Source organism: Delphinapterus leucas, chromosome 1, assembly GCF_059928025.1.
Source record: "Delphinapterus leucas isolate spDelLeu-1000000601 "Yukka" chromosome 1, BTC_Dleu_Yukka2, whole genome shotgun sequence".
NCBI lineage: Eukaryota > Metazoa > Chordata > Mammalia > Artiodactyla > Monodontidae > Delphinapterus > Delphinapterus leucas.
Window position 1 is genome coordinate 14,808,075 of NC_143129.1, and position 27,434 is coordinate 14,835,508.

The 27,434-nt window shown below is 37.4% G+C and overlaps 2 protein-coding genes across 6 annotated transcripts in view; one reads left to right on the forward strand and one right to left on the reverse strand.

The window, feature by feature from the left end:
* GLRX2 (glutaredoxin 2) lies at window positions 1-19,069 on the forward strand. 2 transcript variants are annotated; one of them, XM_022579209.3, is made up of 5 exons: window positions 2-172; window positions 1,641-1,704; window positions 4,913-5,089; window positions 6,131-6,242; window positions 17,999-19,069. In XM_022579209.3, the coding sequence occupies exons 1-5, from the start codon at window positions 72-74 to the stop codon at window positions 18,043-18,045; spliced, it is 501 nt and encodes a 166-aa protein (XP_022434917.1). In that variant the 5' UTR covers window positions 2-71; the 3' UTR covers window positions 18,046-19,069. The 2 variants fall into 2 exon arrangements, with proteins under 2 accessions (XP_022434918.1, XP_022434917.1); XM_022579210.2 differs by lacking the exon at window positions 17,999-19,069 and having other exon boundaries at window positions 1-172; window positions 6,131-6,777.
* The window catches only part of RO60 (Ro60, Y RNA binding protein), a 26,009-nt gene continuing 6,812 nt past the window's right edge, over window positions 8,238-27,434 (reverse strand). Inside the window, exons 2-9 of one of the 4 annotated variants that reach the window (XM_022579204.3) lie at window positions 25,705-26,303; window positions 21,154-21,374; window positions 20,376-20,522; window positions 19,985-20,122; window positions 19,206-19,322; window positions 18,411-18,524; window positions 17,981-18,127; window positions 8,238-16,480 (exon numbers count right to left, since the gene is read on the reverse strand). In XM_022579204.3, coding sequence (XP_022434912.1) covers window positions 16,328-16,480; window positions 17,981-18,127; window positions 18,411-18,524; window positions 19,206-19,322; window positions 19,985-20,122; window positions 20,376-20,522; window positions 21,154-21,374; window positions 25,705-26,284 — 1,617 coding nt within the window. In that variant the 5' untranslated portion in view covers window positions 26,285-26,303 and the 3' untranslated portion in view covers window positions 8,238-16,327. Of the gene's footprint in view, window positions 16,481-17,980; window positions 18,128-18,410; window positions 18,525-19,205; window positions 19,323-19,984; window positions 20,123-20,375; window positions 20,523-21,153; window positions 21,375-24,911; window positions 25,177-25,704; window positions 26,304-27,434 lie in introns of those variants that run through there. The other 3 variants (XM_089906620.1, XM_089906636.1, XM_089906628.1) reach the window with 3 other exon arrangements.

Consider the following 27,434-nt stretch of genomic DNA (forward strand, 5'->3'; position numbering starts at 1 on the left):
GTCGGCGGGGGCGGGCTCGCCCGGGTCGTGGTCGCCGGCGTGTCTACTCGCGGCGGCCCAGAGCCCCGGCCATGTACTGGCGCCGCGCAGCACGGGTGGGGAAGCGGTTTGTCCGGAGCGGGAGCAGGTCGGCGGGCCGCCTCCAGGGGGCAGCGGGAGTTTCGGCCTCTGGGTAAGGGCGCCGCGACCACCACCGGCAGGACGTGGCGCAAAGGCCTCGCGGGGGTCTGGACCTAGCGGTGGGCGGGGCGGCTCTTCCCGGGGGCCGCGTGGGCCCTGAGTCGATGCAGGTGTCGAGGCCCCTCGTAGGGCTGGGGGCCAGGAAGGGCGGGGAGGGAATGTTCCCTAAGCGCTCAGGTTGACTTAAGGATCACGTTACTCTCAGGTTGCAAATACCTGTCTTGTTCGCTTGTACCTCCCCTCCCCCTCGGTTGCTAGGTAAAATACAAGATGCTCTAATAAATTGGTATTTCAAATAAACAGCGAATAATGGTTTGGTTTAAGTATATACCAAATATTGCACGGGACATATGTAAGCTAAACAGTTATTCGCTGTTTATCTGAAATTCTAATTTAACCGAGCGATCTTCATTCTCATTTGCTAAATCTGGCAACCCTGCGGCAGGAAGTGAAAGTGGCGCTTTCTACCAAATCGCCGAGTCTTTGAGGACAGGACGGTTGCCTATTCATGCTGAAGTCGTCCTTGGCTCGAGCGAGGACGGTGAATACCCGCGGCTCCCAGGCCTGTGGTGCGAGACCCACTGCCCAGACGGATGCTCTGCCCACCTCACTCCCGCGCGGCTGGTCGGGGCTGTCCTGTCCGCTCGCCTATCTGTGCATCCATCCCTCTGTCTGGGAGTTTCTTCCTAATTCCTTGATCTGGTAACTCCTACCAGTTTTACAAGACTCCAGGAACTCTTGATTAACCTTCTATGCTAAACTAGAGAGCCCCTCCGGGAGGTGCCGATCATATAGTGTAACTATTTGACAGGTCCTTGAGGCTCTTTGTGTTCTTCCAGTGATACGTATCCCTGGGGCATTTCGCCGGTTTAGCACATAGTAGGTGCTCCATAAATGTGGCATGGCTAGTGGCTGCTTCATCAATGAAACGTTTATTGAACACCTGCTGCTTTCTCGACTAGAATTGGAGAAAAGTGCCTTCCAGAAGCTTTCTCTTTTCTTTGGTAGAGAAGAGGTTGATGTTTCAGAATGCACCTCCCACCTCCTCTCTTAGTACCCAAGAAAGCATTGTCTTATGAAAGTTCTACTGGAATTCCTGCTTCCAGAGTAGATGCAAATAGTAGATGGTTTAGGGATGATAATTAAATGCTGGAATTGAGATGAAAAGGACGTGTTTTCTTAGTTAATAAGACAAATAGATTTCTGTGTTATTCCACCCCTGCACCCCTTAATCTCCTTTTTCTGTTCTGGAGGCTAGTTAGAGAAGCACACAGGCCCTTTTGATATTAGTAAACAAATACTTTGTAAACTGATATTTTGTACTGATAATAAGTAAAACTTTTTTCTCTTTCATAAGTTTGGATATATATTAGCATATCGGGTTTTTTTCAAATGGATCTCATCTGATATATTGTCTTTAATGTTTAATAAACTGCACTGCCTTTTAAAATTCCTTTTAGGATGGGGAACAGCACATCGTCATCTTTGGGGAACACAGCAACTACTCCCATGAATCAGATCCAAGTGAGTGATGTGGGACATGTAGCAAAAAACTTCCCTTGGTGGAAAAAGAATTGTCTTACACATTTAATATGCTTATTCTGTATCGAAACCTGTCATAGTGCAGCAAATGAATTACTAAGTTCTTATATATTTTTAAATCTGCTATCAAAATCATGCATGTGACAAAGAAGTTCTAGATCATTTTGGCAGTCAGAATTTATGAGATTTATTCTTTTGTTTTTTTTGACTGTGCTGCATTGCTTGTGGGATCTTAGTTCCCCAACCAGGGATCGAACCTGTGCCCCCTGCAGTGGAAGTGCGGAGTCCTAACCACTGGACCGCCAGGGAAGTCCCTATGAGATTTATTCTTAATGGAGCCTTCACTTCCCTAAGCTGGGTCTATGTTGTTGGCTGCTCTTACCATCTCACCCAACGCAGGTCTACTGTTGATACCAGTCAGGTTGCCCTTACCCAGGGATAGTGTTTGGTTCTGGTCTGGGAAGCTGTTTCCCTAATACAGAACCTAGTTTGCAGTAGTTACTCTATGACCAATCCTCTCAAGGATACTGTGCACTGCTGTGTTCTCTTGTCTTTCTCTTGCTTGCACTGCGAAGCCCAGTTAAGTCTGCCTCAGAAAATGCCTCTTGTGTGTATGTTTCTGTTCCCTTGTAGCCCACAGGACATACTCATTTGTCTGCTCCTCACCACCAAACACCACTTCACACAAACATTTTTGCCTTTATTTGGCTACAGAAGTATCCACCCGCAGCCATTGAATATAACAGTAATGTTGGAGACCTATAGTGAGGGACTGCCTCTTTTAAAATAAGAATAGAGGGGCTTCCCTGGTGGCACAGTGGTTGAGAGTCCACCTGCCGTTGCAGGGGACGCGGGTTCGTGCCCCGGTCCGGGAAGATCCCACATGCCGCGGAGCGGCTGGGCCCGTGAGCCATGGCCGCTGAGCCTGCGCGTCCGGAGCCTGTGCTCCTCAACGGGAGAGGCCACAACAGTGAGAGGCCCGCGTACCGCAAAAAAAAAAAGAATACAAAACCATGGTGAGGTGGGAGACTTCCCTGGTGGTCCAGTGGTTAAGACTCTGCACTTCCACTGCAGGGGGCATGAGTTCGATCCCTGCGTGGAACTAAGGTCCTGCATACCGCGTGACTCGGTCCAAAAAAATAAAGAATACAAAACCATGAACTATTTAGCAAGGATGAGGTTGAGAAAAGGTGAGAAAGAAGGTTCAAGAAACTTGGACACTGTCACCTTGAGTTTCGGCTCACTTTGGAATCTCTCCATCAGTGTTTGTACTACGTCTCAGCTGCCAGGGTACTCCTCTCTCTCTGAATTATGGTCCATGTGTCTCTAACCCGAGGCAGCACAGTGAGGAATGCGCACTGGCTTTGGTGTTGGGACAGGTTGGGTGGAATCCCACCCAGTATTGTGAACTTCCCATCCTCAGTTTTCTCATCTATAAAATGGATTCAGTAGTACATCTCTGGTGTGTCTGGCTCTCCCTGAGATAGACTTCTGTAGTAAATATTATGAGTGAGCAGGAGAGAAAGCATAAAAATAGACCAATCTGCAGACACCTAGACACTGACCTAGAACCCTTCTGACACCCAAGGGCAGATATAACTTCTGAAACACTTTGCCTGGGTGCTCTACTTTCTGATTTTTGGTCTTCTTGAAGGTGCTGCTTATAACCCACATTAGGACAGCCTAGGCAGATGCCTAGGTGCCAGACATGTCCATTCAGAAACTCTTGAAGTACCTGGGCATTGATATGTCTAGGAACACAAAGCTCAACAAATTTCACAGGTGACGCAGATGCATAGCAGAGTCTCAGGGTCTTTGTGATAAAAGCCTGGAGAGTAGCCTCCAAACCAGGCTGATATCATTAGAATCATCTGGAAAGGTTTTTCAAAAATAGCTTCTGACCTCTGCCTCAAACCCATTGAATCAGTCTTTCTGGAAGTAGCATTTCCAGGAACAATGCTGTGGGAAGACCTTATCAAAACAGTAATGACTTTTTTTGTTTTTTTTTTTTACTATAAAGATACACAAGAAGGAGTGGAAGTTGAGGGGTAGGGTAAGCTGTTGTTTACATCTGGATCAGTGAAAGCCTTACATTTTTTTTTTTTTTTTTTCTTTTGCGGTATGCGGGCCTCTCACTGTTGTGGTCTTGCACAGGCTCCGGACGCGCAGGCCCAGCGGCCATGGCTCACGGGCCCAGCCGCTCCGCGGCATGTGGGATCCTCCCAGACCGGGGCACGAACCCGTGTCTCCTGCATCGGCAGGCAGACTCCCAACCACTGCGCCACCAGGGAAGCCCCGAAAGCCTTACATTTTAAAGAGAAATCATACATCATTTCTCACCACTGAACATTTAGGAAATGATCATTTTGTAAAGTATAAAAATATCGAATCATTATGCTCTACACCTGAGACTAATATAATAGTGTAAATCAGTTATATTCCAGTTTTAAAAATAGCAAAGAAGGGAATTCCCTGGCGGTCCAGGGGTTAGGTTAGGGCTCCACGCTTCCACTGCAGAGGGCACGGGTTCGATCCCTGGTGGGGGATATAAGATCCTGCAAGCTGCATGGTGCAGCCAAAAAAAAAAAAAAAAAAAGGCAAAGAATGGTTAAGATGGTAAAAAAAAATAATAATAATAAAAAATTAAGAAAAAAAAGTTAAGGAAGGTAAGGAGTTAACTCCTGAACACCTGAATATTTGAGAAGCAGTATAGCAGAGATTAACTACCTGGGCTGTGGCATCAGACTTGCCTGGGTTCAAATCCCAGCTCGCCCACTTCTCAGCTGAGGACCAGGGGTAAGTTATTTCCCCTCCTCTGTACCTCAGTTTCCTCATCTGTAAATTGGAGGTGATGATAGCACCTATCTCAAGACTGTAGTGAGGTTTAAGTGAGCTAGTAAAGTGTTGAGAATTGTGTCGGCACACAGAAGTGTCTGCTGTATATGAATTGGCTGTGATTATTGGCGTTATTACCCTTTGCCAACACTTTCCACCTGTCACATCCTTTTTTTCCTAATAATGTTTCTTTGTCCTCAATCTACGATGAGAAAACAGATTGATGGCGACTGAGTTTGAGCCCTGAATTGTGAGACTCCAAAATCCATACCCTTTCTACTGTATCATGATTCCTTTCTGAAAGATAATGTCTAGAATTCAAATGATTTTTTTGTTCTGGTTTGTTTTCCTTCAGGAAATCATTTCTAATAATTGCGTGGTGATTTTCTCCAGAACTTCTTGTTCTTACTGTACGATGGCAAAAAAACTTTTTCACGACATGAATGTAAACTATAAAGTGGTGGAATTGGACATGCTTGAACACGGAAGCCAGTTACAAGACGCTCTTCACGAAATGACTGGTGAAAGAACTGTGAGTACATCTACTGTGGTGCTTTGCCCCGAAGTGGGGACTGAGTTGGGTCACCTCGGGCCTGTGCCCTCATGATGGGAAAAGTGAGCCAGACATACTCTGAGAATCTTAATTGATACAGAAATGGCAGATCTGGAAACCAGACTCATAGACTAGGAAACAGCAGAGTTCATTTGTTTTATTTTTATTTTTGCCGTGTGTGCGTGTGTGTGTGTGTGTGTGTGAGGTGGGAGGGGTAATGGTGGTGTCGTGAGTGCTGGTCTACGAATCTTTGAGGTCCTCCTGGGGCTTTTTCAAGATGAAAACATCCTTCCTTCCTCCCTTGAACAGTGAAGACCAAGGGTTGGTCTTCATGTTCTGTGCTAATAGGGGTGTTTTCGGGCTCCATGTTTTTATATTCTTGCAATCTGTGGATTTTCCCATAATATGCATTATCAGAAAAACGCCCTGGCGGTCCAGTGGTTAGGACTCCATGCTTCCACCGCAGGGGGCACAGGTTTGAGCCCTGGTCAGGGAACTAAGATCCTGCATGCTGCGTGGCACGGCCAAAAAAACCCCCCAAACGCCCCGGCAACCCAAAACAAACAAACAAACGAAAAATAGATAATATTGCCATTTTCCTTCTTGTTTATATGTGCCTGGAAGGAGTTGATAGTGTACTCTTCCTCTTTAGTAAACAATGGTAAGAAAGAACCACTTAAACATTATTAATAATTAGAGATTGCTTTATTTTGCCTTTTATACGCCATAGCGATGAGACGGAGTGGGTAGAGAGTTAGATTGTCCAGGATTTAAATCCCAGCTGTGTCATTTACTATCACTGTGATCTTGGGCAAGTTCCTGTGCCTCCTCTTCCTCCAAAATAAGGCTAAAAATAATACCTACCTGAAGGGTTGTAAAGTTTAAATAGGTAATTAGTCAAAGAGCTTCGTGTATGTCTGGCCCATAAAAGTACTCACAGTGGAATATGTATTAGCCACATGTGAATGGCCTTATACTTCTGACACCAAGGTGCCATCTAATCTTTTGTTTATCCAACAGGTGCCAAGAATATTTGTTAATGGAACTTTTATTGGCGGTGCAACTGACACTCACAGGCTTCACAAAGAAGGGAAATTGCTTCCACTAGTTCACCAGTGTTATCTAAAAAAAAGTAAGAGGAAAGAATTTTAGTGATGTAGGTGCTCATAACTTTGCTAATAAAATGTCACTATATATTTAAAGAGATAATGCCTGATAATGCCTTTTAAATATTCGAGGGTATTTTAAATATATGAATTCATGAAAAAGTTGTAAAAAATAGTGAAAAATAAATCACGCTGGAAACCTCTTATTTGCCAGTTCTTGAGTAAAATGGATGATATTTAAAACTGAAGGAGTAGAGTTGTATCAAAAGATAAGGAAAGAATGTGTTTCATTCGGAATTTATAGATGAATTTTACAACCAAGAGCTAGAAAGTAAGCATTTGGGACTCTTCTGTATTGTATTCAGAGGAGTTAATGCCTTTTCTTTTCTAGCGTTCAGTGGTGAGCGCTGATGGGTGTCTTCTCTGCAAAATAAGGCTCTCACTGATGCAGTTGTGAACTCGGTAGGGATATCCTTGTACTGTATTGTGACAAGCCTTCACACTTTGTGCTTCTAGAGTAAAAGAAGTATATTAAATTTGTAGGATGGAATGAAATTCATTTTAGAAAAACCACATTATTCATCTGATGATTTGGTAGTTCTAGAGAATAAAACGGCCCCTCTGGGCAGAAATTAAGAGGAGGAAGATTTCAGCGTTGTATGAGGATGAACTGCGGAAACAGTTCAGAAATACACTTGAGTTATAGTGTGAGGTGGAGAGTTCTGCTTTCCAGAAGGTGTTGGAAGCTGTTGGAAATGTTCCACAGGGCATCCAGGTATTGGATGGGAGATTAAACTGAATGTCCCTAAAGTAATTTCTGGTGTAGATATTCTTCGCTTCTGTGACTGGGAATTCTAGCTGATCCCACAGAGTCACACGGGGCAGATTACCAGATGCTGGGAAGAGAAGACTCTTCCTCAGAAGTGGGAGGAAGATGGACTTTAAGAGAAGTGGTGAGCGTCTGCTTTCTGCTCAAGATGGATCAGAGAATCAGGGATAGTCCTGCAGAAGACAGCTGGTGGCTTTTTTTGCCATTTGCCCTCAATGATGCTTCCTACATGGTCTATTAAGCTGTCGTTAGACCTTGATAAAGCAAGAATTTGGACTATTTCATTCTCATGTGATAAGTTATAACTGGAATGGAACAGTGGAGGCATTCCTTTAGCCCTTTATTTTGCATTATGTCATGATGCGAAATTCCTGCATGCTTGCTATGTTGTAAACTCTTTGTTAGAGAGTAGAGGAAATGTTACCTCGTGTGATACTGTGATTTATATTAAATATATATTTGGTCTTCATGCCATTCCTAGCACACAGCTGAGACCCCTGGAATTTCCTGTGAGAAGAGCTATTAAATTGTCTTTGGTTATGTTAATGAGGTGTTTTTTGGAAAGCCCCTGAGGATGGAGGCTGGTTGCCTGGGGAAGCTTGTGATTAGAAGGTTGGAAATACCAGCCCCACCTCCGACCTCTGGGGAGGGAGAAGGGCTGGAGATTGCGTTCAATCATCAATGGCTAATCAATCCTGCCTGTGTAATGAAACCTCTGTAAAAACCCAAAAGGACAGGATTTGTGAAGCTCCTTGGTTGGTGAAAACGTGGAGATTGGGGGAGAACAAAGTGCCCAGAGAGGACACGGAAGCTCTCCCCTTTCCCCATACGTTGCTCTATACTTCTCTTACAACTGGCTGTTCCTGAGTTAGAGGCTTTTATCGTAAACTGGAAATCCAGAAAGTAAAATGTTATCTCTGAGTTCTGTAAGCTGCTCTAGCAAACTAATCAAACCTAAGGAGGGAGGGAGAGGGTTGGTGGAATCCCGTCTATATCTGGTTGGGAGAAGCACAGGTGATAACCTGGACTTGAGATTGGCATCTGAAGTGAGGGCTGGAGGGGACAGTCTTGTGGGTCTGAGCAGCTGCCCCGATGACATGCCAATCCTGGCTGACCAAGGATTTAACTAGTTGTGCAGGGGCTAGTTACAAAGCCGAGGATATATATATAGAAAGTATAATGTAAATCTAAGGCAAAACTAGGTATGAGGGGTTTCAGCAGCTCTGTTTTTTCTTTCCAAAACCACAGGTTAGAAAGAAAATCATGACCAGTTTAAGAAAAAGTAATGATATCGTTGTTTTTTTTTTGGTCCTCTATTTTTACTGTTAAGATCTGAAAGACATACTGTTTAATATTTTAAAAATGGGCCATTTGTTTTCTCACTTTATCACTAATCAACTTACACATAAATTGCCAAAATATTTAATTGGGAAGCTGAAAAACTGCTGAGAAAAAAAGGGGTCATTTGTTTAAATATATCTGCATTTTATTATTTACTAGTATTTTAAAAAATACCATTTGAACATATTTTTTAAAGGCAAGTTTTCTTGATAAGGTTTAAAAGGAAGTTTTTTTAAGTTTAGTTTTCTTCACCTATGAGATGTATACAGTTGACCCCTGGAACAACGCAGGGCTTAGGCGCTCCAACCCCCACCTTGAAAACCCAAGGATAATTTATAGTCAGCCCTCTGCATCCAAGGTTCTGCATGCCCAGATTCAACCGACCGCCATTCAAGGGTCCAACCAGCCATTCAGGGGTCCACTGTATTTGTGATCTTCCTTTCTCTGTCGTCTTTAAATGGAGAACTATAGAATCGATCAAATGTTCAAAGTTTTGGTGGGTATATTCATATGTAACTTGTTCTCACTCTTCTTCATAACCTACAGCTCAGATCTTAGAACTTTTAATATGAAAGTTTTACGGGAATTCAGAGAAAAGAAATTTCTGCAAATTGGCACTTAAATATTTTTATTTGCATAGTTGACTTTTGGTGTTAACTTTTCCCAAAGGCAACTTTTATTTTCTTATTTTTAAAAATGTTTATTGAAGTATAGTTGATTTACAATGTTGGATTCGTTTCAGGTATACAGCAAAGTGATTCAGTTACAGATATATATATATCCATTCTTTTTCAGATCCTTTTCCCTTATAGGTTATTACAAAGTATTAAGTATAGTTTCCTATGCTATACAGTAGGTCCTTGTTGGTTATCTATTTTATATATAGTAGTGTGTATATGTTAATCCCAAACTCCTAGTTTATCCCTCTCCCACTCCCAAAGGCAACTTTGAATTTTTTTTTCACAAAAGAATCCTGTTTTAAACTCTTGAAGAATATGCACTTTTATTAAATCCAGTCGTTTTTATCCTATAATTAATATCCATTGGAAAAGAATCCCCAACCACATATTTAAAATAATTAAATAATAGTTATATACAAGTAGCGGCATTTTAAGACCAATATTAATGGTCAAACCTTAATTTCATCTTATTCAAATATTATAAGATTGCTAAGAGCCTTACATTTTATAAGGCATATAATAACCTTAAAATTCTTCTTTAAAGAAATGGAAAGACAATTACTTGATGTGCATAGAGTTTATTTGGTACATCTATCAATTTTTACAATAATACAAGTGACCAGAAACAGTTCACATTGTGCCCACCTGCACTCCATGTCTAAAATGATTTATCCAGTATGGGGTTTTGCAGGGCTAGAAAGGAGAGTCCAGATTTCGCAGTATTGGTGAAAACTGTTTTGTCATGAAATAAATTTCATACATTAGTATTTCATCCATTTTCTATCAGAAAACAGCAGAATTACATTGCTAGGTATGTTATTTACAGTGAAAACTTGGAAGACTCAACAAAGTTATCAGTAAGTTGATCAACAACAGACCTAGGAAACCCCCTGCCCCTCCTTTCAGTGTCCTTTTTCTTTGAAATGGAACTTGTTATAAATTGAACTTTATATACTTTTAAGCACCAGCTTGACAATTTAAAGTTTTCTCTCATTTTTATAAAATATTCCTGCTTTGAAAGGCAAAGTGAATGTAAAAATGTGAATGTAATTAAACATCACTGGCCTGGATACTTTTTATTGCAATAGTCACAATGTCTTACAACTATATTCACTTCTTTGAATGAATTTGCTGGTAGGCTTGAAACAAAATATTTGCCTTTTGTCTTGAAAAATTCCCTTAAAAAATTAATCATTTTTGGAACTGTACAACTATATTTTTCATTCAGAGTGTTTAAATATGCAACTTGGTCCTTGGAGATCAGTTACAGAGTCCAGCTTCCTGGATAATTTGTTATACAAAACAATAAAAAACCTTAAACTACCACAAAATATTACTGATGTTAACAGTCATGTATGTATAACACATCAGTGTCCCTAGATTATCCTGTTAACGGGTGCTTAAACAGCTAATGTACAATCAGGTTTTAAAACTTAATAATTAAATTTCCATTCTTTATGTAAAAGAGAAAGCTGTAAAAGACCTTTCGAGTTCTATACTTCAGAAACACTGACACTATTAAGGCATTACTTAATGAACAGACCCTATGCAAAGTACGTATGCCTGTGTTGGAGAGCTAGTCATATTTTAAGGCAGTCAGAAGGCTCATTTTTTTTCACTTTAAGGCTCTTGCATACTTAAATTTTATTCTATGCAGCCATTAGTCTGTATAATTTAAATATTTATTGAGTGGTCAAATATGGAAATCAAAGCCTTTATATAAAGCAAATGGACAGTTTAGAACTAGATTATAATACCTCTTCCCCATTCAGTTTTTTTTAAAAAATGATTTTATATATCTCATCTCTTGGAGAATTTCTTCATTATCAGAAGCTGGCAATAAAAGGAAGAAAATATAACTCAAATGCATTACAAGTTGTCTAGTCACACCATACCGAATTGCAAGCAGTCCATCTTTAGAATAATAGTGAACAAAAACACTTTTTCTTGGTTACTATTCATTAATTGTATAATATGTTTAATTTCGCTATCTATGGATTCTAAACAGTTTACATTGCAAATAAAGCCTAATAAGTAATTTAAACAGAAGTTTCAATACAATGATTGTATTGATATAATTTCCATCAATTATGTGGTAATGATATACAGCAAGACTTTAACCTCATTTACTACACTTAACAATCCAAGTATTCATTAAGTGAAGCCAGCGAAGTGTAGCTAACTTACTATTTCTTTTGTTCAAGAACAGATCCTGATAACTTCTAAAAGCAAAGAAATTTAAATATATTTTAAAATGAAGTATATTATCACTTGTGTTCATAAAATTAATATGACACATGGTGGTGCTAAATTAAATAGAAGCAAAGGGAAAAATCTCCTTAGGCTCAGAAACATCTTTTATATCTTTTCATTGTATTTACAAAATTAATTCTCATTGAAAATAATCACCTTAATTTTAGTAACTGAATTTTGCAACATAACTCCTAAGTTTATGATGTTTCTTTCTACCAATTTCCTATATAATTTGGTATTTTCAGGGTTTAGGAAAATGTGTCATTTATTATAGTTCTATTCAGACAGTAAGTTTAACAACATTATTCGTTTTCTACATGAAAAATATTACCACAGGATTAATTTTTAAATTAACTTCATAATAATTTTTCAAAAGCAAATAAAACACTCACCAATTAAAAAAATGTTGAATGTGGATACGTGTCATTTACAAGACCTTTTATGCTACAAGCCATGTATATATAAGCTCTGTGAAGTATTTGGTAGACAAAGATTTTGTGGGTAGTCTTTATAATTATGGAAATATGAGCACTGAGACATGCTATTTTCTGAAAGAGTATTCACTTAATTATTTTTCAAAGGGTGCTTTTTCTAAGAGCTAGGTACATCTATAATTGCAAACAAAGGCTGAATAACTGCAAACATTTCTGCAAACATCTAATATAAAAGGTATACAATATGACTTGATTTGGGGAGATAATTATCAATTCAATTATTGTTCCAGGAGACCTGCCCATTATTAATTTGAAAACAATATGACCTTAAATCTATATGGAACAAAGCAATCTGCAAGATGTATCCCAAACCTAAATATGGGTGACTTTCCTGTCATTTATTTTATTACTCAGGTACAGCAGGACTAGAAAAGCAAACAGAAGACCAAAATGTCAGAAGAAAGGAATTTTAAAAGAAAAAAAAAAAGGTATAGAAGGAATCTTCCAACAAATAATGGACTAGGGAGCAAGTAACTGGGATATATACTAAATTAAATGCATACAGTAAATACAACTAATGAAATAGTTTAACTTATCTTTTTTCTAATTCTCCCTTGTGCATGTTTACATTGATGCTATCTGACACTTCTCTAGAGGGGATACAGCCTTAACGAATCACCCAAGTCTGTGGTATACAAGACTAGAATTTTTCATTTGTGATTACTAACTGTAAGGGACTTATCGAGAGATCTGTGGGTATATCATCTTTAGGTCAAACTGAAGTAAGTCCAATAAGTGATCACAACCATTTCCCTTTAATTATTGTTTAGATGTAGCTTTACTGTGCTTCCACAGATGTTTCTTAATTGTCAGATCCTCAAATTTATTCAGAAATTCTATCTTAAATTTCCAAAATAATTTTAAATTGTTTTGCAGAAAAAAATCCTGATTAACTGATATTCTATCGTTTGTAGATTTACCTGTTATTTTAAAACATTAAGCAAATTTTTGTAAGACCATCTTCTCATTTAGAGTATGAGTTAGTTTTTCTTGATCTATCTAATGGAATATATTCCTTTCTCTTATCAGAGAATAGTGATTTCTTTAGTCATTACCTTTACTGTTAAAATTTTTCTTCCACATTTTCCCATTCAGAACAGGAGTGTTTAAAAAAATTATTGAGCCTACTGAGCTGTTTTTCTAAAACATTTTATCTTTCAAAACATATATCCTATTAAAAGTGTTTTTATTTTTTTTAAAAAGTTCTAATTTCTTTGCAAGCCTTCTTCCCAATTTCAAGTTTTATACAGATATAAAATCATTGATTTTTCTATGAGCCAAGCATCAGATATGTTACTTTTTAAAGATAGCAAAATTGAATCACATAGGTTAAACTGGTTGTCTACAGTCACACAGTAAGTTAGATAAAGCAAAAGAGGTTCCAGAAGGGTATAACGCTAAATCCCATTCACTAGTGTCTTCCTCACCAATATTTCCTAAAATGATGACTAAACTAAATAATACGTAAGTGTTAATAAGTGGAATTTCCAAGAAATTTCAATTAACAGGGATAGGGTAAGATCATAAGATTAGTTTTTGTTTTACTAATTACAACTATATCCTGAAAATATTTACATATTTTCTAGGAAATAAAGTTTACTTTTCTTAGGATTGTTTTTTAGAAGCAACATTTTCCTAATCAGCAATAATGCTAGAAGTAATTCAGAAAATAAAACTTCTTTATCACTTGAGTACATTTTATTCATATGAGGTAAAGTTTTTTTATTCTTTCTATATGACTATGTTATATAGCAATACAGGTTATTAAGACATTAATTGTGCTTGAGGGTTACTATGAACTACAGAAGTATACATGTTCACAAGTTCTGTTTTTCTACTCCTAAAGCAATTATGTTATATACATTATTTCCTAATACCTAAAAAGATAAAAGTCTTGAATAATTCTATTTTATCACCTACTCTTGTAAGTCAATGTCTTCCCATTTTGTCGGGAAATGAACACTGGAATGGGAATGAAGAGACCAAGGTTTCTAGATCTAGATCTAGGGCTCCAAAGTCACACTCTCTCAGACCATGGATCCTTAAACTAACTCAAACAATTACCTTTTAAATTTCTAAGGTTTCTTCCAGCTCTAAAGCTCCATGATTTGAAAATAAAGCTACCTTCAGTGGTGGCTTTTAGTTTTTTCTTTCTAAAATCTTACCATTTAATAGACTTATTTATGTGACTTCAAAAAAGTCACATCTAATCTTACTTCTGATGGATTTAATATTAGTTCCTGAACATATCTGTCTAAAAGCAATATAGAAACAATGTTTAACTGAAGGAAATAAACGTTTATACTATATTCCACTTAACATTTCTATTAGGAATAAAAAGTTAGATCATGTTATAATTTTTAATTTAAGAAGATTTTGGGGCTTCCCTGGTGGCGCAATGGTTGAGAGTCCGCCTGCCGATGCAGGGGACGCGGGTTCGTGCCCCGGTCCGGGAGGATCCCACATGCCGCGGAGCGGCTGGGCCCGTGAGCCATGGCCGCTGAGCCTGCGCGTCCGGAGCCTGTGCTCCGCAACGGGAGAGGCCACAACAGTGAGAGGCCCGCGTACCGCAAAAAAAAAGGGAAAAAAAAAAAAAAAAAGATTTTGGGTTTACTTAAAGAATTCAAGTACTATTACAAAATTCTGTTAGGTTCTTTAAACTTTAAATTCAATCTGAACGTAATATTTTAATGTATCAAAAGTAGCTAACATGTCAAATCCAATGCCTGACAGAGGATAAAAAACAGATATCAGAAGCCATGTATTTTTTTTTGGGGGGGGGTAGTGGTGCTACTAGCTTTGCTGACAAAAAAATCAGGTAAATCATAATATTTACAAATTGCTACCAGTGGCCTTGAAGGAAGAGCTACATATCAGACAAGGCCAGCATTAATTTATCAAATAAGTTTGAAAGGAACATTGTCTTATTACTCCCAGAGCCCAAATTTCTCATGAAACAGAAGAAAATATACAAATTCTAACATTACTTAAGTCCCTCTGCCCCCCAAAACATAAAACCTCTAACCCCCAAGCACGTGAAAGTATAATTTACATTTACTAGTTTGACTTTTCATATAATATTGAGAAGGGCTTTATAAATCCCCAGTAAAACTTTAAATACATTTAAAGAACAATACATAAAAACTGAAGTTTTATGTGCACATTATCTTAAACAGCCATGATATAATTATGAGCAAATATACTGGCAGTTCAACAGGTTAAACCTCCCCACAAAGAAGGGATACTTGCTCAAGAAAATAGTGCACTTTATAATGAATAGGAAGTTTAATATACACAAATAAAATAGAAAAAATTAATTTCTTACAGACTGGTTAGTGATAATATGCCACACAAAAATTGCCTTTCAAACCTGAAAGACCTACCTTGCTTTATTATTTTTTTATACTATCAAAAAAGAATGTTTTGTCACAAATGAATAATGGACAAAGCCACAGATGAATAATGGACAAAGAGAGAGGAGGCCACTAACATGTTTACCATTAGAAATATCTAAAACCCATTTACAATTGGCTAAAAAAATAGATAAAAGTAATTAAAACAATATTTTTAAAGTAAGGAAAAAGCTAATCTGGCTATGTTTGAGATTTTAATTGTCATACTTTCAGATTATGAATGGGGGGAGTTAAATGCTTGAAACATCTGTTTTCATTTAAGAGAATGAAAAAAAAAGTGTGCCTACATGTGGCTATGTTGTTATAAGCCAGAGGAAACTGTCAAGTCATGCCCCCTCACTCACAGCAATAAACAAACAAAAGCAAACCAAAATAGACTTCCTTAGCTGACACAAACTTCAGATCTCAGGGGTTTCCCTTATGTTTCTGGTTAATGGTAACAATTCTACAAGTGTAAATTAAACCACAGAAACAAAGTATCTTTTTCACTGACTGAGAAAGCTGCTATTTATGTGACTGTAGAAAACTGTTAAAGGAATTTGTAAAACTCATTCATAGTCAAATGTCTTTTGTTTTTTTTGTTTGTTTTTTTAACCCCCTTGGTATAAAAGTTTACAAATGAGTTTCATATTCCAACACAGTTACATGGTCCAGTGCATTTCAGAATATTTGGACATTATCAAAGTTGTCCTTTACCAATGAAAACATTTAAGAAAACTTTAGGCATTTCTCAAATAAGTGACATGATATGGAACTACTTACACTTCTGGCTCTCTCTTCTTTTAAGTACAAATGTGATTATTCGCCAAAGCAAAACTGTTTGACTATTTTACAGCCTCTCAACAAGAAGTTCTCTATTAGATAGAGGGGGCTACAGTGTATTCTGAAGCTATTTCCCAAGAGCTAGTTTAGTAGACAGAAAGAACTTTGGGCTCATCTTATTGTTCCTTCCTTTTTTTTGGTAAGGTAAACTTTCCATTATGCACATACTATACCATCATCCTACTGTCTTTCATTGGATTAAGATTAGCTGGGAAGTAGCAGTGTATTAGCGAGATCACTGATGGCAATGGACCTCTTAGACTGTGCTGGTGCGTATGATTAAATCATATCTAATGTGAAACTTCGAATCACGTCCAGAGCTCCAGTATCAAAGCCACACATATCCAACATGCCTCTATCATCTGGGTCTGCAATGGTAAAACCATTTGATGTCATTCCACAGACAATCAACTTGGCTGGAATATCCATATTCTGTAGGAAAAGATCAAAAATATTTTAAAAATAGTATGTAAGCAAATTTTAACCTAAAATTAAAACACTTTAAATTCTATCACAGCTTTTCATTACAAAGCCAATTTGTTTTTCCTCCATAAAATCTGTCAATCTTCTGGGGCCAGACTATGTGATCTTCAGAAGAATAGAAGGTTATTAATAAACATGTCAACAACCTGCCTGAAATTCCTGCTTCTTTGTTCAATAGTTATTACTCATTTTACGGGCATAGAACACATTCCTGAGCAGCATAGGGACTGTGTACTTATGAAACTAGTCAGGATATTCAGGGGCATGACATTTTTACCAACATGTCAAACCCTGCGGCAATATGTAAGGATATATATAAGGAAACAGTTCCCTGGGGTTATCGATTTTTGGTTTATGACTTTGCTATGTATAACATACGTCACATGTAATAACCTGTTCTCTACAGCTATGATTTCAGGCTAAAATAATTGAGTTTTTGAGAAAAACCAACAATCACTGAGTGTGCACTATGTCAGACACGATGTGCTCTTTAGGCAATTTATCTAATGTAATTGTTATAACAACCCTAAAAGCTACGTAGTACTTTTAACTACTATGGCACATATCACAGTAGTGATGTACTACTATGACACGTATCAGTTAAATATTGATAATTCACTTGGATCCACAGTTAGTATAACGAGAAAGGCCCAGGACTCAGAACCCAGGCTGTCTTGACTCCGAATTCCGTTCTCTCACTTGTTCTCAAACTTAAGCATACATTAGAATCCCCGGAAGGGCTTGTTAAAACACAGTCCCACCCCAGAGTTCCTGATTTAGCAGGTCTCCCATGGGGCCCAGGAATATTCATTTCTAACAAGGTGCCAGGTGATGCTAAGGCTGCTAGTAGGGAAATCACACTTTGAGAACCACTGCTCCTCATCAAGCTCTATTTCCACTTCTGGTCACACTCGCCACAATTCAAGTGCTCCACAGGCCATGTGACTGGTAGATTTCATACTGGATAGTGCAAATATAGAACAATTCCATCATTTCAGAAAGCTCAAGTAGAGAGCACTGATTAGAACACAGAAATACCCATAAAGCTTAAAACACAGATTACAGCTTTGCTTTAGGGTTATGTAATCCTTAGCAAAACTCAGAAATGATGCTTTAATTTTTCAAGGAGCACACTGAATCATTAAAAATTTACAGTTAAGGTAACAAAAATTTTGATTATTATCGAAAATACTGTTTGCAAAAGATATTAAAATGTATGGAACTGGAACTTGTTGAAATAAATTACGTATGTGTAGGTAGTACTTCCTTATTTCCAGAACTGGTGTTATATTCCTATACAAAGGTACAGAACTACTGCGTCCAGAACGGGCGTAACATTCCTATACAAAGATACAGAACTACCTTCAGTATCATTTTTTGAAAAATATAGTCAATATTTGAGAATCGAATCTTATTTGGGGTGAGAAAGAATATTAGAATTTATCTTACCTTTCGATATTCCCTCAGAGCAACGGCAGGATGGACATGTCCAGCAAAGGTCTCGTTATCAGTGAATACTATGAAGACATCGGCAGCTGTATTTGTGTTTCGAGCCCAGATCATTGGAAGAGAGCAATCAGTTCCACCTGCTGGGATCTAACTCGGAAAAAAACCATGGATAAGAATACAAGAAAATGCCCTCATTTCTGTACTGACATGTCTGAAATAATTAAATACTTAAAAATACTATTTTATAGGTTATTTTGTTTAGACCCAATATATAGGCTTTCCCAAGGCTTGTAAATATATTTCTGATTTTGTGTTCATGAGAAAGTTGAGATGAAACAATTTGTTCTCACAAATTTATTAATATCAGGAATGACATCAATAAATTTTTATATAATACATGTTAAATAAACTTAATAAAACAGTTTCTTACCTGGCTCATAGCCATTAAAACCTGTTGTAAGGTCATATCTGTAGTCACAGGACATGGTACCATTTCATCTGAAAAAGCAACTATATGAGAATCTTTTTCTGTTCGTGTGACAACCTGAAAAATTCAATGGTAGTAATTTTCAGTAGATTTGGGGGAAACAAATACAGTATCTTGAAGTTCATCTTTAAAAGAAAATACCCTATGATGCTTACTTTTATTTCTAAACTTATATTACTGTGTTTGGAAACTACACAGTAACTTTCAAAGTACTTTCACAAACTCTTATAAAGAAACTGGTTTTCACAACAATCCTTTGAAGCAAATAGAGTATATATTATTATTCTCGTTTTATTAAATAAGGAATAAACCCACAGAAGAGAAGCCAAGAAGCTCGCCTATGGTTCATTTACTTGTTATTCAGCGACAGAGTCAGGCTAGAACAAGTCTCCTGACTGTTATTATTAGTTCCTGATTTTTAACGTCTATATTCATTAATAATTTCTCTAAGCATTATCTATTTCCTTAAAAATACTGGTAATATTTAATCTGTTGTTGTAAAATTAAAATTTCTACTCTGACTTTTCTTTAGACATGCTTTTTCAATATACCTACAATATTGTATATACCTAAGTATAAAAGTATATACAAGTATACCCAAGTGTATATATATAATACTTAAAGCTTTGCTTAAAACAAGCAAAAACATAATTCTTGACCATATTCAACTTTATAGTTTTGTCCCAGGGTAAACATTTTTAGGGTGGCAAAATCCTAAATTGTCTTAGGTGTTCTCACCATGCACATGGCTGCGGCTACTGTGCTAGCGTTGAGTACACTACCCAAAACTCTTTGGTTCATAGAAGCACTGACATCAATTGCCAGTAAGAAACGCTTTCCAGCTGGCTCAACTGTCTAAAGAGAAAACAAAACCAAACAGTCATTAAAAGCAATCAAAGAAATGATAAGTATATTAAATTTCTAACGAATCATATTTACTTAATTTTCATTCAAAAGACTAAGATAAAAGGCCTGATATTTGATTTACCAATTGACAATTACAAATGCTTAGCTTTTACTAGAGGTAAAACAAAGGAAATAAGACGGCCTATTTATTAATTTAAAGAAGTTATCATCTTCATTTTTTTAAAAATCTTTCCACATGAAGTAAACTGGGAATTTCTAGTAAGAAAGTTTTTTGTGGTAAAATACAAATAACATAAAATTTACCATTCCTAAAAAAATTACTTCCTATCAAGACAGAAGAGACCTACTACTGATTAACAGAAAAACAGAGGACAGAGGACCAAGTCACAGGGCTCCAGAGGAATGCAAAGTTTTTAATTTGGTACCTTAAAACTTATCAAAATGATCTTAGGATAACTGGTTGTTGTCCAAAGGTAGAGAGAAGTACTTTATTCATAAGCTTACAATGTTAATTATATATTCATTTTCACATGAACTAAGAAAAAAACAAATGAATAATCAAAAATGGTTAAACTACTAATATCATCTTTAAAATGTGATATTAAATCCTAACTGGGCCTTTTGTTTTAAAATAAAAATCAAACCATTACCTTAAATGTTTTGTAAAAAGCAGCATCCAAAGCTTGCAAAATTTCTTCATCAGGGCGCCACTTCAGTTTTCCTCTGAGCCCATGACCTGTTTTGTACGTTTCTAATGCAATTAAAACATGAAATGGATGTATACGAGCCTAGAAACACAACCAAGACAGAAAGCAAATGTCAAATTCAAGTGAAAAACAGTAACTATTTCTTTTAGATTTTTGTTATTATGGCTAATAAATCTATTTCATAAAGAAAAGAGAAAAATGAGGACATATTAATCTTAGATTTAAGAGTCAAAGCAACTTGGTCTCTGAATACCTAAAAAATGTGCCAACCGCATTTCCAAAATTTAGGAGCCAACTTTTTCAATTAGTAATAGTTAACAAAGGTAATGCTTACCTTTTTTAACAGTCTTTCATTACACAGCTTTTCACATACTAAAGACACTTCTGAGTTTCCTGGTTCAAGCACTGAATTAGCAGTCATCTTTCCAAGATTCCTTAGTAATGCTGTAAGAGGCATTTCTTGTAACAAAGCCTTCCATACCTATTGCAATAACACAGATAGAAATATAAGGAATTAAGGGTAAATGAATATGTATAACATAGCTGTATCAATTAATAACATAGACTAAGTGTTTCTTTTGGGGTTCAGAGCACGTTCTAAATAAAAATTGGTGTGAACTGGTCAAAGGCTCATCAAATAAAATAACTTGCTCTTTACTAGGGTAAGTAAGAAAGTGACGTATATTTTGTAAAGGAATTGCATATAAGAATTTTATTTATTTATTTTAATTAGTGAGGCAAATGAACCAGCACATTTTCTGGAGTGAAACTAATATTTATAAAATGCCAACTACATCTGGGCATTGTGTTACGTGTTTTAAATAAACGTTAATTTTAAGATATATTTAAATTACTTTTTTTAGGAACTCCCCTGGCAGTCCAGTGGTTAGGACTCAGTACTTTCACTGCTGGGGCCCAGGTTCAATCCCTGGTTGGGGAGCTAAGACCCTGCAAACTGTGTGGTGGGGCAAAAAAAAAAAAAATTTTTTTTTTAAGTATTAATTTTTTTAAGTATTATTTTTTAAAAGCATTACTCACAATTTATCCTTTTAATACACAGCGTAAGTTCCTCGTGTTTAATCACATGCTTTAACATATTATAATTTGCTTACCTCTTTAGACTTCAAGTGATTTGTTAGGAGATGCTCCCTAACCAGTCTGTGCTCTTCTATCAGATGAATGACTTCCAGTTCATCTTTTGTGCGCTTCACTTTCTCTACAGCCTCCAGATACTTTAATAATTTCTCAGTCTCCACAGAAAGTGCTTTTTCTTTATACATTTCATGGACCTCTTTCCAGCCCTTTGTAATATATTTGGTAACAATAGCAAGTCCTTTAACAAAATAAAGAATTAAAAAGGCATGTAGGATTATAAGGTAAAGAACAGGACATGTTATGGAGAACGCATTATGTGAAAGGCACACCTAGATACACGGGAGTTTAAACCGACATGCTACTTTCTATGATATGACAAACACATTTAAGCCAATGGAGTCTGCTAATTTTGCCTATTCCCTCATAACTGCTTCAACATGAGACTTTGGAGGAAAAGCTCCAATATCCTAAGTCATTTCGTTACGGAGCTTTTATTTATTTTTTTGAAGCACTAGCATTAGAACCTTTGGTACACAGTGCCTATTTCAGGTCCACAATCTCAGAACTCACAAAAGTACAGATCTACCTCAATTAATCTCATATTCTCTTGCCCCTTTAGCTGCTAAATAAATATGCATTTATAAATTGTAGAGATAAGTGGAAGTAGACAGGTAGGTAGGTAATTTGTGATTTTTTTTTTAATAGCTGAGAAAGTATTACAGGCCAAATTTCTTAAAAAGGGAAAATAATGTGTTCATTTCTTCTACAATTCCTTTCAATAGCTGAAAGAGCTTTCAGTTGGGGGGCAGTGAGGAAACCTGGGTTCTAGCTTACATGTTGTCAACAAATGGCTCTGTGATCTTTCTAGGCCTTAGTTTCCACTTCTGTAAAAGGGGGGAAGTGGACAGACTGAATTATTAAATTCCAGGGTCTATGGGGGAATGGTAGGTAAAGTAAATAAATGAACGAGGCCACTGACAGAAGAGAGAGTGGTTAGCACTGTGGTGAACTAAAGAGAGAATGCCCTGACAAATGTTTTAGTGAAATATTGGGTCACCGCTGCCAAAAAACCGTGTTTTCAAAAGAAGGTACAATATGGATTTTTATGTGATGTTGCGAAAGAGTTCATTTTTTTCTAAAATATGGTGCAGGCCAAATAAAATACATCTCTAAGGCAGATTGAGCCTATGTGCTATTTCTGAACTCTAATTTAAAAAACTTGATCAAAAGTTAGTACTAACATGCAGGAACTTCTAAATTATCGTGACTCTTGCTATCTTACAGATCTTAGTACAAAATATTACATTGCCTTAAATGAGTTAATGTTTCATGTGAGCATGTTTTCTATTCTTTCCAACTAAAATAAAACTTTCAGGGCTTCCCTGGTGGCGCAGTGGTTACAAATCTGCCTGCCAACACAGGGGACATGGGTTTGAGCCCTGGTCCGGGAAGATCCCACATGCCGCGGAGCAACTAAGCCCATGTGCCACAACTACTGAGGCTGTGCTTTCTAAAACCTGAGTGCCTAGGGCCCGTGCTCCGCAACAGGAGAAGCCACCACAATGAGAAGCCCGTACACTGCAATGGAGAAGCCCCCGCTCACCAGAACTAAAGAAAGCCCGTGTGCAGCAACGAAGACCCAACGCAGCCAAAAATAAATTAATTTATTTAAAAAAAAAAAACTTTCAGAAAGTCTGTCTTATTATTATTTTTATCTTCCTCAAGTCCTAGAATTGAGTTGGCCACACAGTAGGTACACAATAAACACGTGATTAGTTGAATCACACTTTGAATTGTTTTATCTGTTTAAATACACATTTCAGTCACTTACTTGGTAACTTAAGAGTTTGTTTCCAAACACTAGGCTCTGAGAAGCCTAAAGATCTTCTACACCTAAACATATTGCTATTATTACAAGGTTTCAAGTATGAGTTCTGCCCTCAAAAATCTAGAATTGAAGAATCCTATGTGTGGGTCTAAGTTTAGGGAATATCTACTAATTTCTCAATTTATAGACCAAGAATTCAAAACTAGAATAACTATTTGCACAAATTCAGAAACTAATTTTTCCAATTTGAACTAGCACTTAGGCCCACACCACCACATAGTGTCTCAATAGACAAATAAAGCTGGATGCCTACAGCCTCCTCAAACTGGAGCAAAAATTTAAAGAAATTTTTAAAGTTAAAAAAATTAAGCCGTGAATATGTTAGGGAAAAAAACACAGGTAAGTATTTTTATGACTTTAGGTTGGAAATAGCCTTTCTAAATCTAACATAAAATAAAAACGTACTAACAAAGGCAGATAAGTTTGATTACATGAAAATTCCAAACTTCACTGTGCCAGAAACCCCCTCCATCAAAAAACGAAAAGACAAAGAAAAAAAATGGGGGAAAAGTGCATACAATGCATATAATAATAAATTATTAATTCCTATACTTGGTATTCCAACTTCTGAGAACAGTGCCCATCTACAGTAGGTGCTCAATAAATATTTGTTGAATTAATGTTGACTATAATTATTGCTATTTTTATAATATTAAAAATAGCAACTTGGTAGATAAAAAAAGATACAATATAATCCATGAAAAATATAAATAATCAATAAGCACATGAAAAGTTGAGCTTTTGCCCAAATACATAAATTCAAATAACAAGATAAAATTTTTTACCTATCATTGGCAAAGATTAAAAAACACTAGTAAAGAGTCAGTGTTCAAACGTGTGGAAAGGGGCCACTTTCACACACGCTTTGTGGATTTAAGCATTACAGAAATTATAGAAACATTTATATTAACCAAGGTTTTTCACTGTAGTATTTTTTTTTTTTTTTGCAGTATGCGGGCCTCTCACTGTTGTGGCCTCTCCCGTTGCGGAGCAACAGGCTCCGGACGCGCAGGCTCAGCGGCCATGGCTCACGGGCCCAGCCGCTCCGCGGCATGTGGGATCTTCCCGGACCGGGGCACGAACCCGTGTCCCCTGCATCGGCAGGCGGACTCTCAACCACTGCGCCACCAGGGAAGCCCCACTGTAGTATTTTTTTAATAGTACAAAAAAACCAGAAGCTACTTAACTGTTATCAGTAAGAGACTAGCTACATAAATTATATTCATATAATGGCACACATGCAATTATTTCTACTGACCTGAAAAAAATCAATATACTTTTAACTGAAATAAAGAAGGTATATAAAATTAAAAAAAAATAAAACATATTTAGGAAAAATCGGGAGTAATATACAACCTACGTATAGTGATTTCTTTTGAAGGGCAGGACTACTTTCTGCATTATATTTTTTTGTATTATCCAGCTACTTTAAAACAAGCATGTAGGGAATTCCCTGGCAGTCCCGTGGTAGGATTCGTGCTTTCACTGCCGAGGGTGCAGGTTCAATCCCAGGTCAGGGAACTAAGATGCCACAAGCTGCGTGTGGAATGAATGAATGAATGGATGAATGAATGAATAAGTAAATAAAACAAGCATGCAATGTCTAATAAAAAATCAAAACATAAACGTGTTTATATACATAAATGTTTGCAGTAATTTACTGCTTAAACTTCATTTGAAAAAGTCCATTTGTAATTAAAAAAAACAAGGGATAAATTAAGAATTACTGAGGAGATACTATGTATGAAGGTATCATTACACAAGCTATGTGGGAGGGAGGGGAGAGAACCGACACTGCCCTTTACTCCATGCCAGGAACTGTGGAAGTATTGTAATACACACTATCACATTTAGTCACAATAGTTTTAAGAGTTATTCCTTTTCTACCTTTTTTAATAGATGAAGATACAGAAACTCGGAAAGGTTAAGTTACTTGGTGTAAGGACACAAAGTAATAAGTAGAACTGAAATTTGAACCCATCTGAGGGGCTGTCTTTTCAAGTTTCACTTCTGCTGTAAAAAAAAAAAAATGTCAAATTTGGACATGTTCATTTTGTGAAAGTTCACACTTAAATTTATTCCCGTGCAAAAGTTTTTCTTATTTCCCTTCTAAGAAGGACTAAAGAGTCATTGTAGACCCAACTAACTTTTCAAAAGTCTCTTCCCATAGACATAGAAAAACTGCCCCAAGTCACCATGACCCCTGGCTGACCGCGTGGAGACAACTACCATCCTGACTTGTTAAGTTCAGCACTACTTTGGGTGGCCTTTAGGTTCCACGGAACATATGTCCTAGGAATACAGGGAGGGAGAAAAGGGGCTAAAGCAGTACAGCCTGGCTATCTGCCATCTATTGGCTAGGAGCCGTTTTGATTCCTACAACTTTAATCATATCCATGCTGCTTTCATAGTCCATAATCAAGGGGGTGAGCATTCTAGTTAGCATGGTGACATTTTAAGATTTAGAATATCAAGCTGCAAATCTGTCATTTGATTCTTGATCATTAATGTCTAGGTGTTTAATTCCAGGTTGGCATTAAACATACATGAATTAATCAATGTGTTCTGAGAATTAAAGGCTATTTCTAGAAAATATTACACAACTGTCTTATGTCAAATACAAATTTGCTATTTGTTGGATATTGGCACCTCACCCCCCGCATGAAGATCTTACGCTTACCTTCACTGGAAGGTTTAAGATGCGACAATCTTAACAGATCTTTGTGAGACCAGCCATTTCTTTGTTTATATTTTGTGACGGCCAGGGCAAGGGCCATGCCACCTTTTTCATTGTACCAGTCTGCTACGGCCTTCCGGAGGGCGCGACCCCACATGCCACATTTCATGCTTTCCTTTAGATCTTTCTTAAATTGTATAAAAGTAAAGAGATGTGTAGGAATGCGACAAACTTCAGAAACAGCTTTGAAAGCGGCTTGTTTTGTGCTTATGTCAGAACACTGGGAACAAATGGCGAGGGCAAAGAGCATAGGCTCCTGCTTTGCAGTTCTGCCTTCTTGACTAAATGACTTTATTTCCTGTATCACTTCACATCCTCTGCCATCTTCAATCAATCTAATTAAAGCTTCAGCATTCTCAAGGCCCAACTTCTGTTCTTTGATAGAGTAAGTCCCACCTTCAGAACCAAAACACAAGAACCGCTGCAGCCGATTCATATCAGTGACTTGCCACACATATCCATCTTCAGAATTGGCTATCTGCTTCTCATTCAGCGGCTGCATTTGGTTTACCAATTCCTCCATTTTTTTGTCTTCTAGGAAACTGTCAAAAAGCAAAATGTTATTTTAGCTAGAAACAAGAAAATTCTAAAAAGGAAAATTATTTATTCATCTATGCTTATTGAAATCTGCCATGAAATCTTTTAATTTAAAAATATTTCTTAAGCTCAGTAACTGGTGGTATAACGATCAGAAGCAAAAGCTAAGAAGTCGCATTTTTGAGGTATAGCTTGTTGCTTCAGAGACTGAGCAGGCAGTTCAGCATGGAGTCTATAGGACCAGATGGAGGAGAATACAAGGAGCGGCAATAGTCACTGACATAGACAGGGGGCTGACACTCACTTTACTTCCTGAATAACAGTGTAGACATTTTTAATTGTGTATCCAACATCTGTTCCTCCCTTCCCCCTTGTCTTATCCTCTTTCTGGTAGGAATGCCCTTCAGGGGACATTTCCCAGCCCCAAGGGATGAATCTTGATTGCGCTAAGCCAGTGTTCTCAAATTCTGCGTGCATCAAAATTACTTGAAGTGCTAGTTAAAACACAAGATGATGGGTTCCACCCTCCCCCACACCCGCCCCCAGCCCGCCCCGAAGTTTCTTTCATAGTTCAGTATGTCTGGTTGAGGCCTAAGCATTCATACTTATCACAAGTCCCCAGGTGATGCTCTCATTCCTTTTGCCATGTGACTGGTACAGGTATTGGGCAAGTATCACAACTCCCACCAGTGAGACATAATAAGTCTGCTGGTTATACTTATGAGGTTTTCTTCCTTCTTAAAAAGGGGCTTGGGCTCTTAAAAAGGAATGGTCCCCTTTCTGCCTTGACATACTCCTCTGCACATGATGCCTGAAGTGGTGTCAACTATCTTGAGCCATGGGGGGGTGCCACTTTAAGAAGACAAACTAACTTATAAGGATGGAAGCAACAGAAAGAAAAAAAAAAAAAAAGAAGGAATCTGGGTCATTGATATCATCAAGTTACCTGTAACTGCCCTACTTAGAAATGTCCTAATATATCATAAGTATATCCTTATTGTTTAAGCCATTGATAAGTTTTGTTACCTGTAGCTGAGAGCATGTTAACTGATTAACATCCTGTATCAACCGTGCTCATTTATAGTTTACTTCATCTGTGACTACCCACATTTTCCTCCTTGCATTATCTCTGAAGC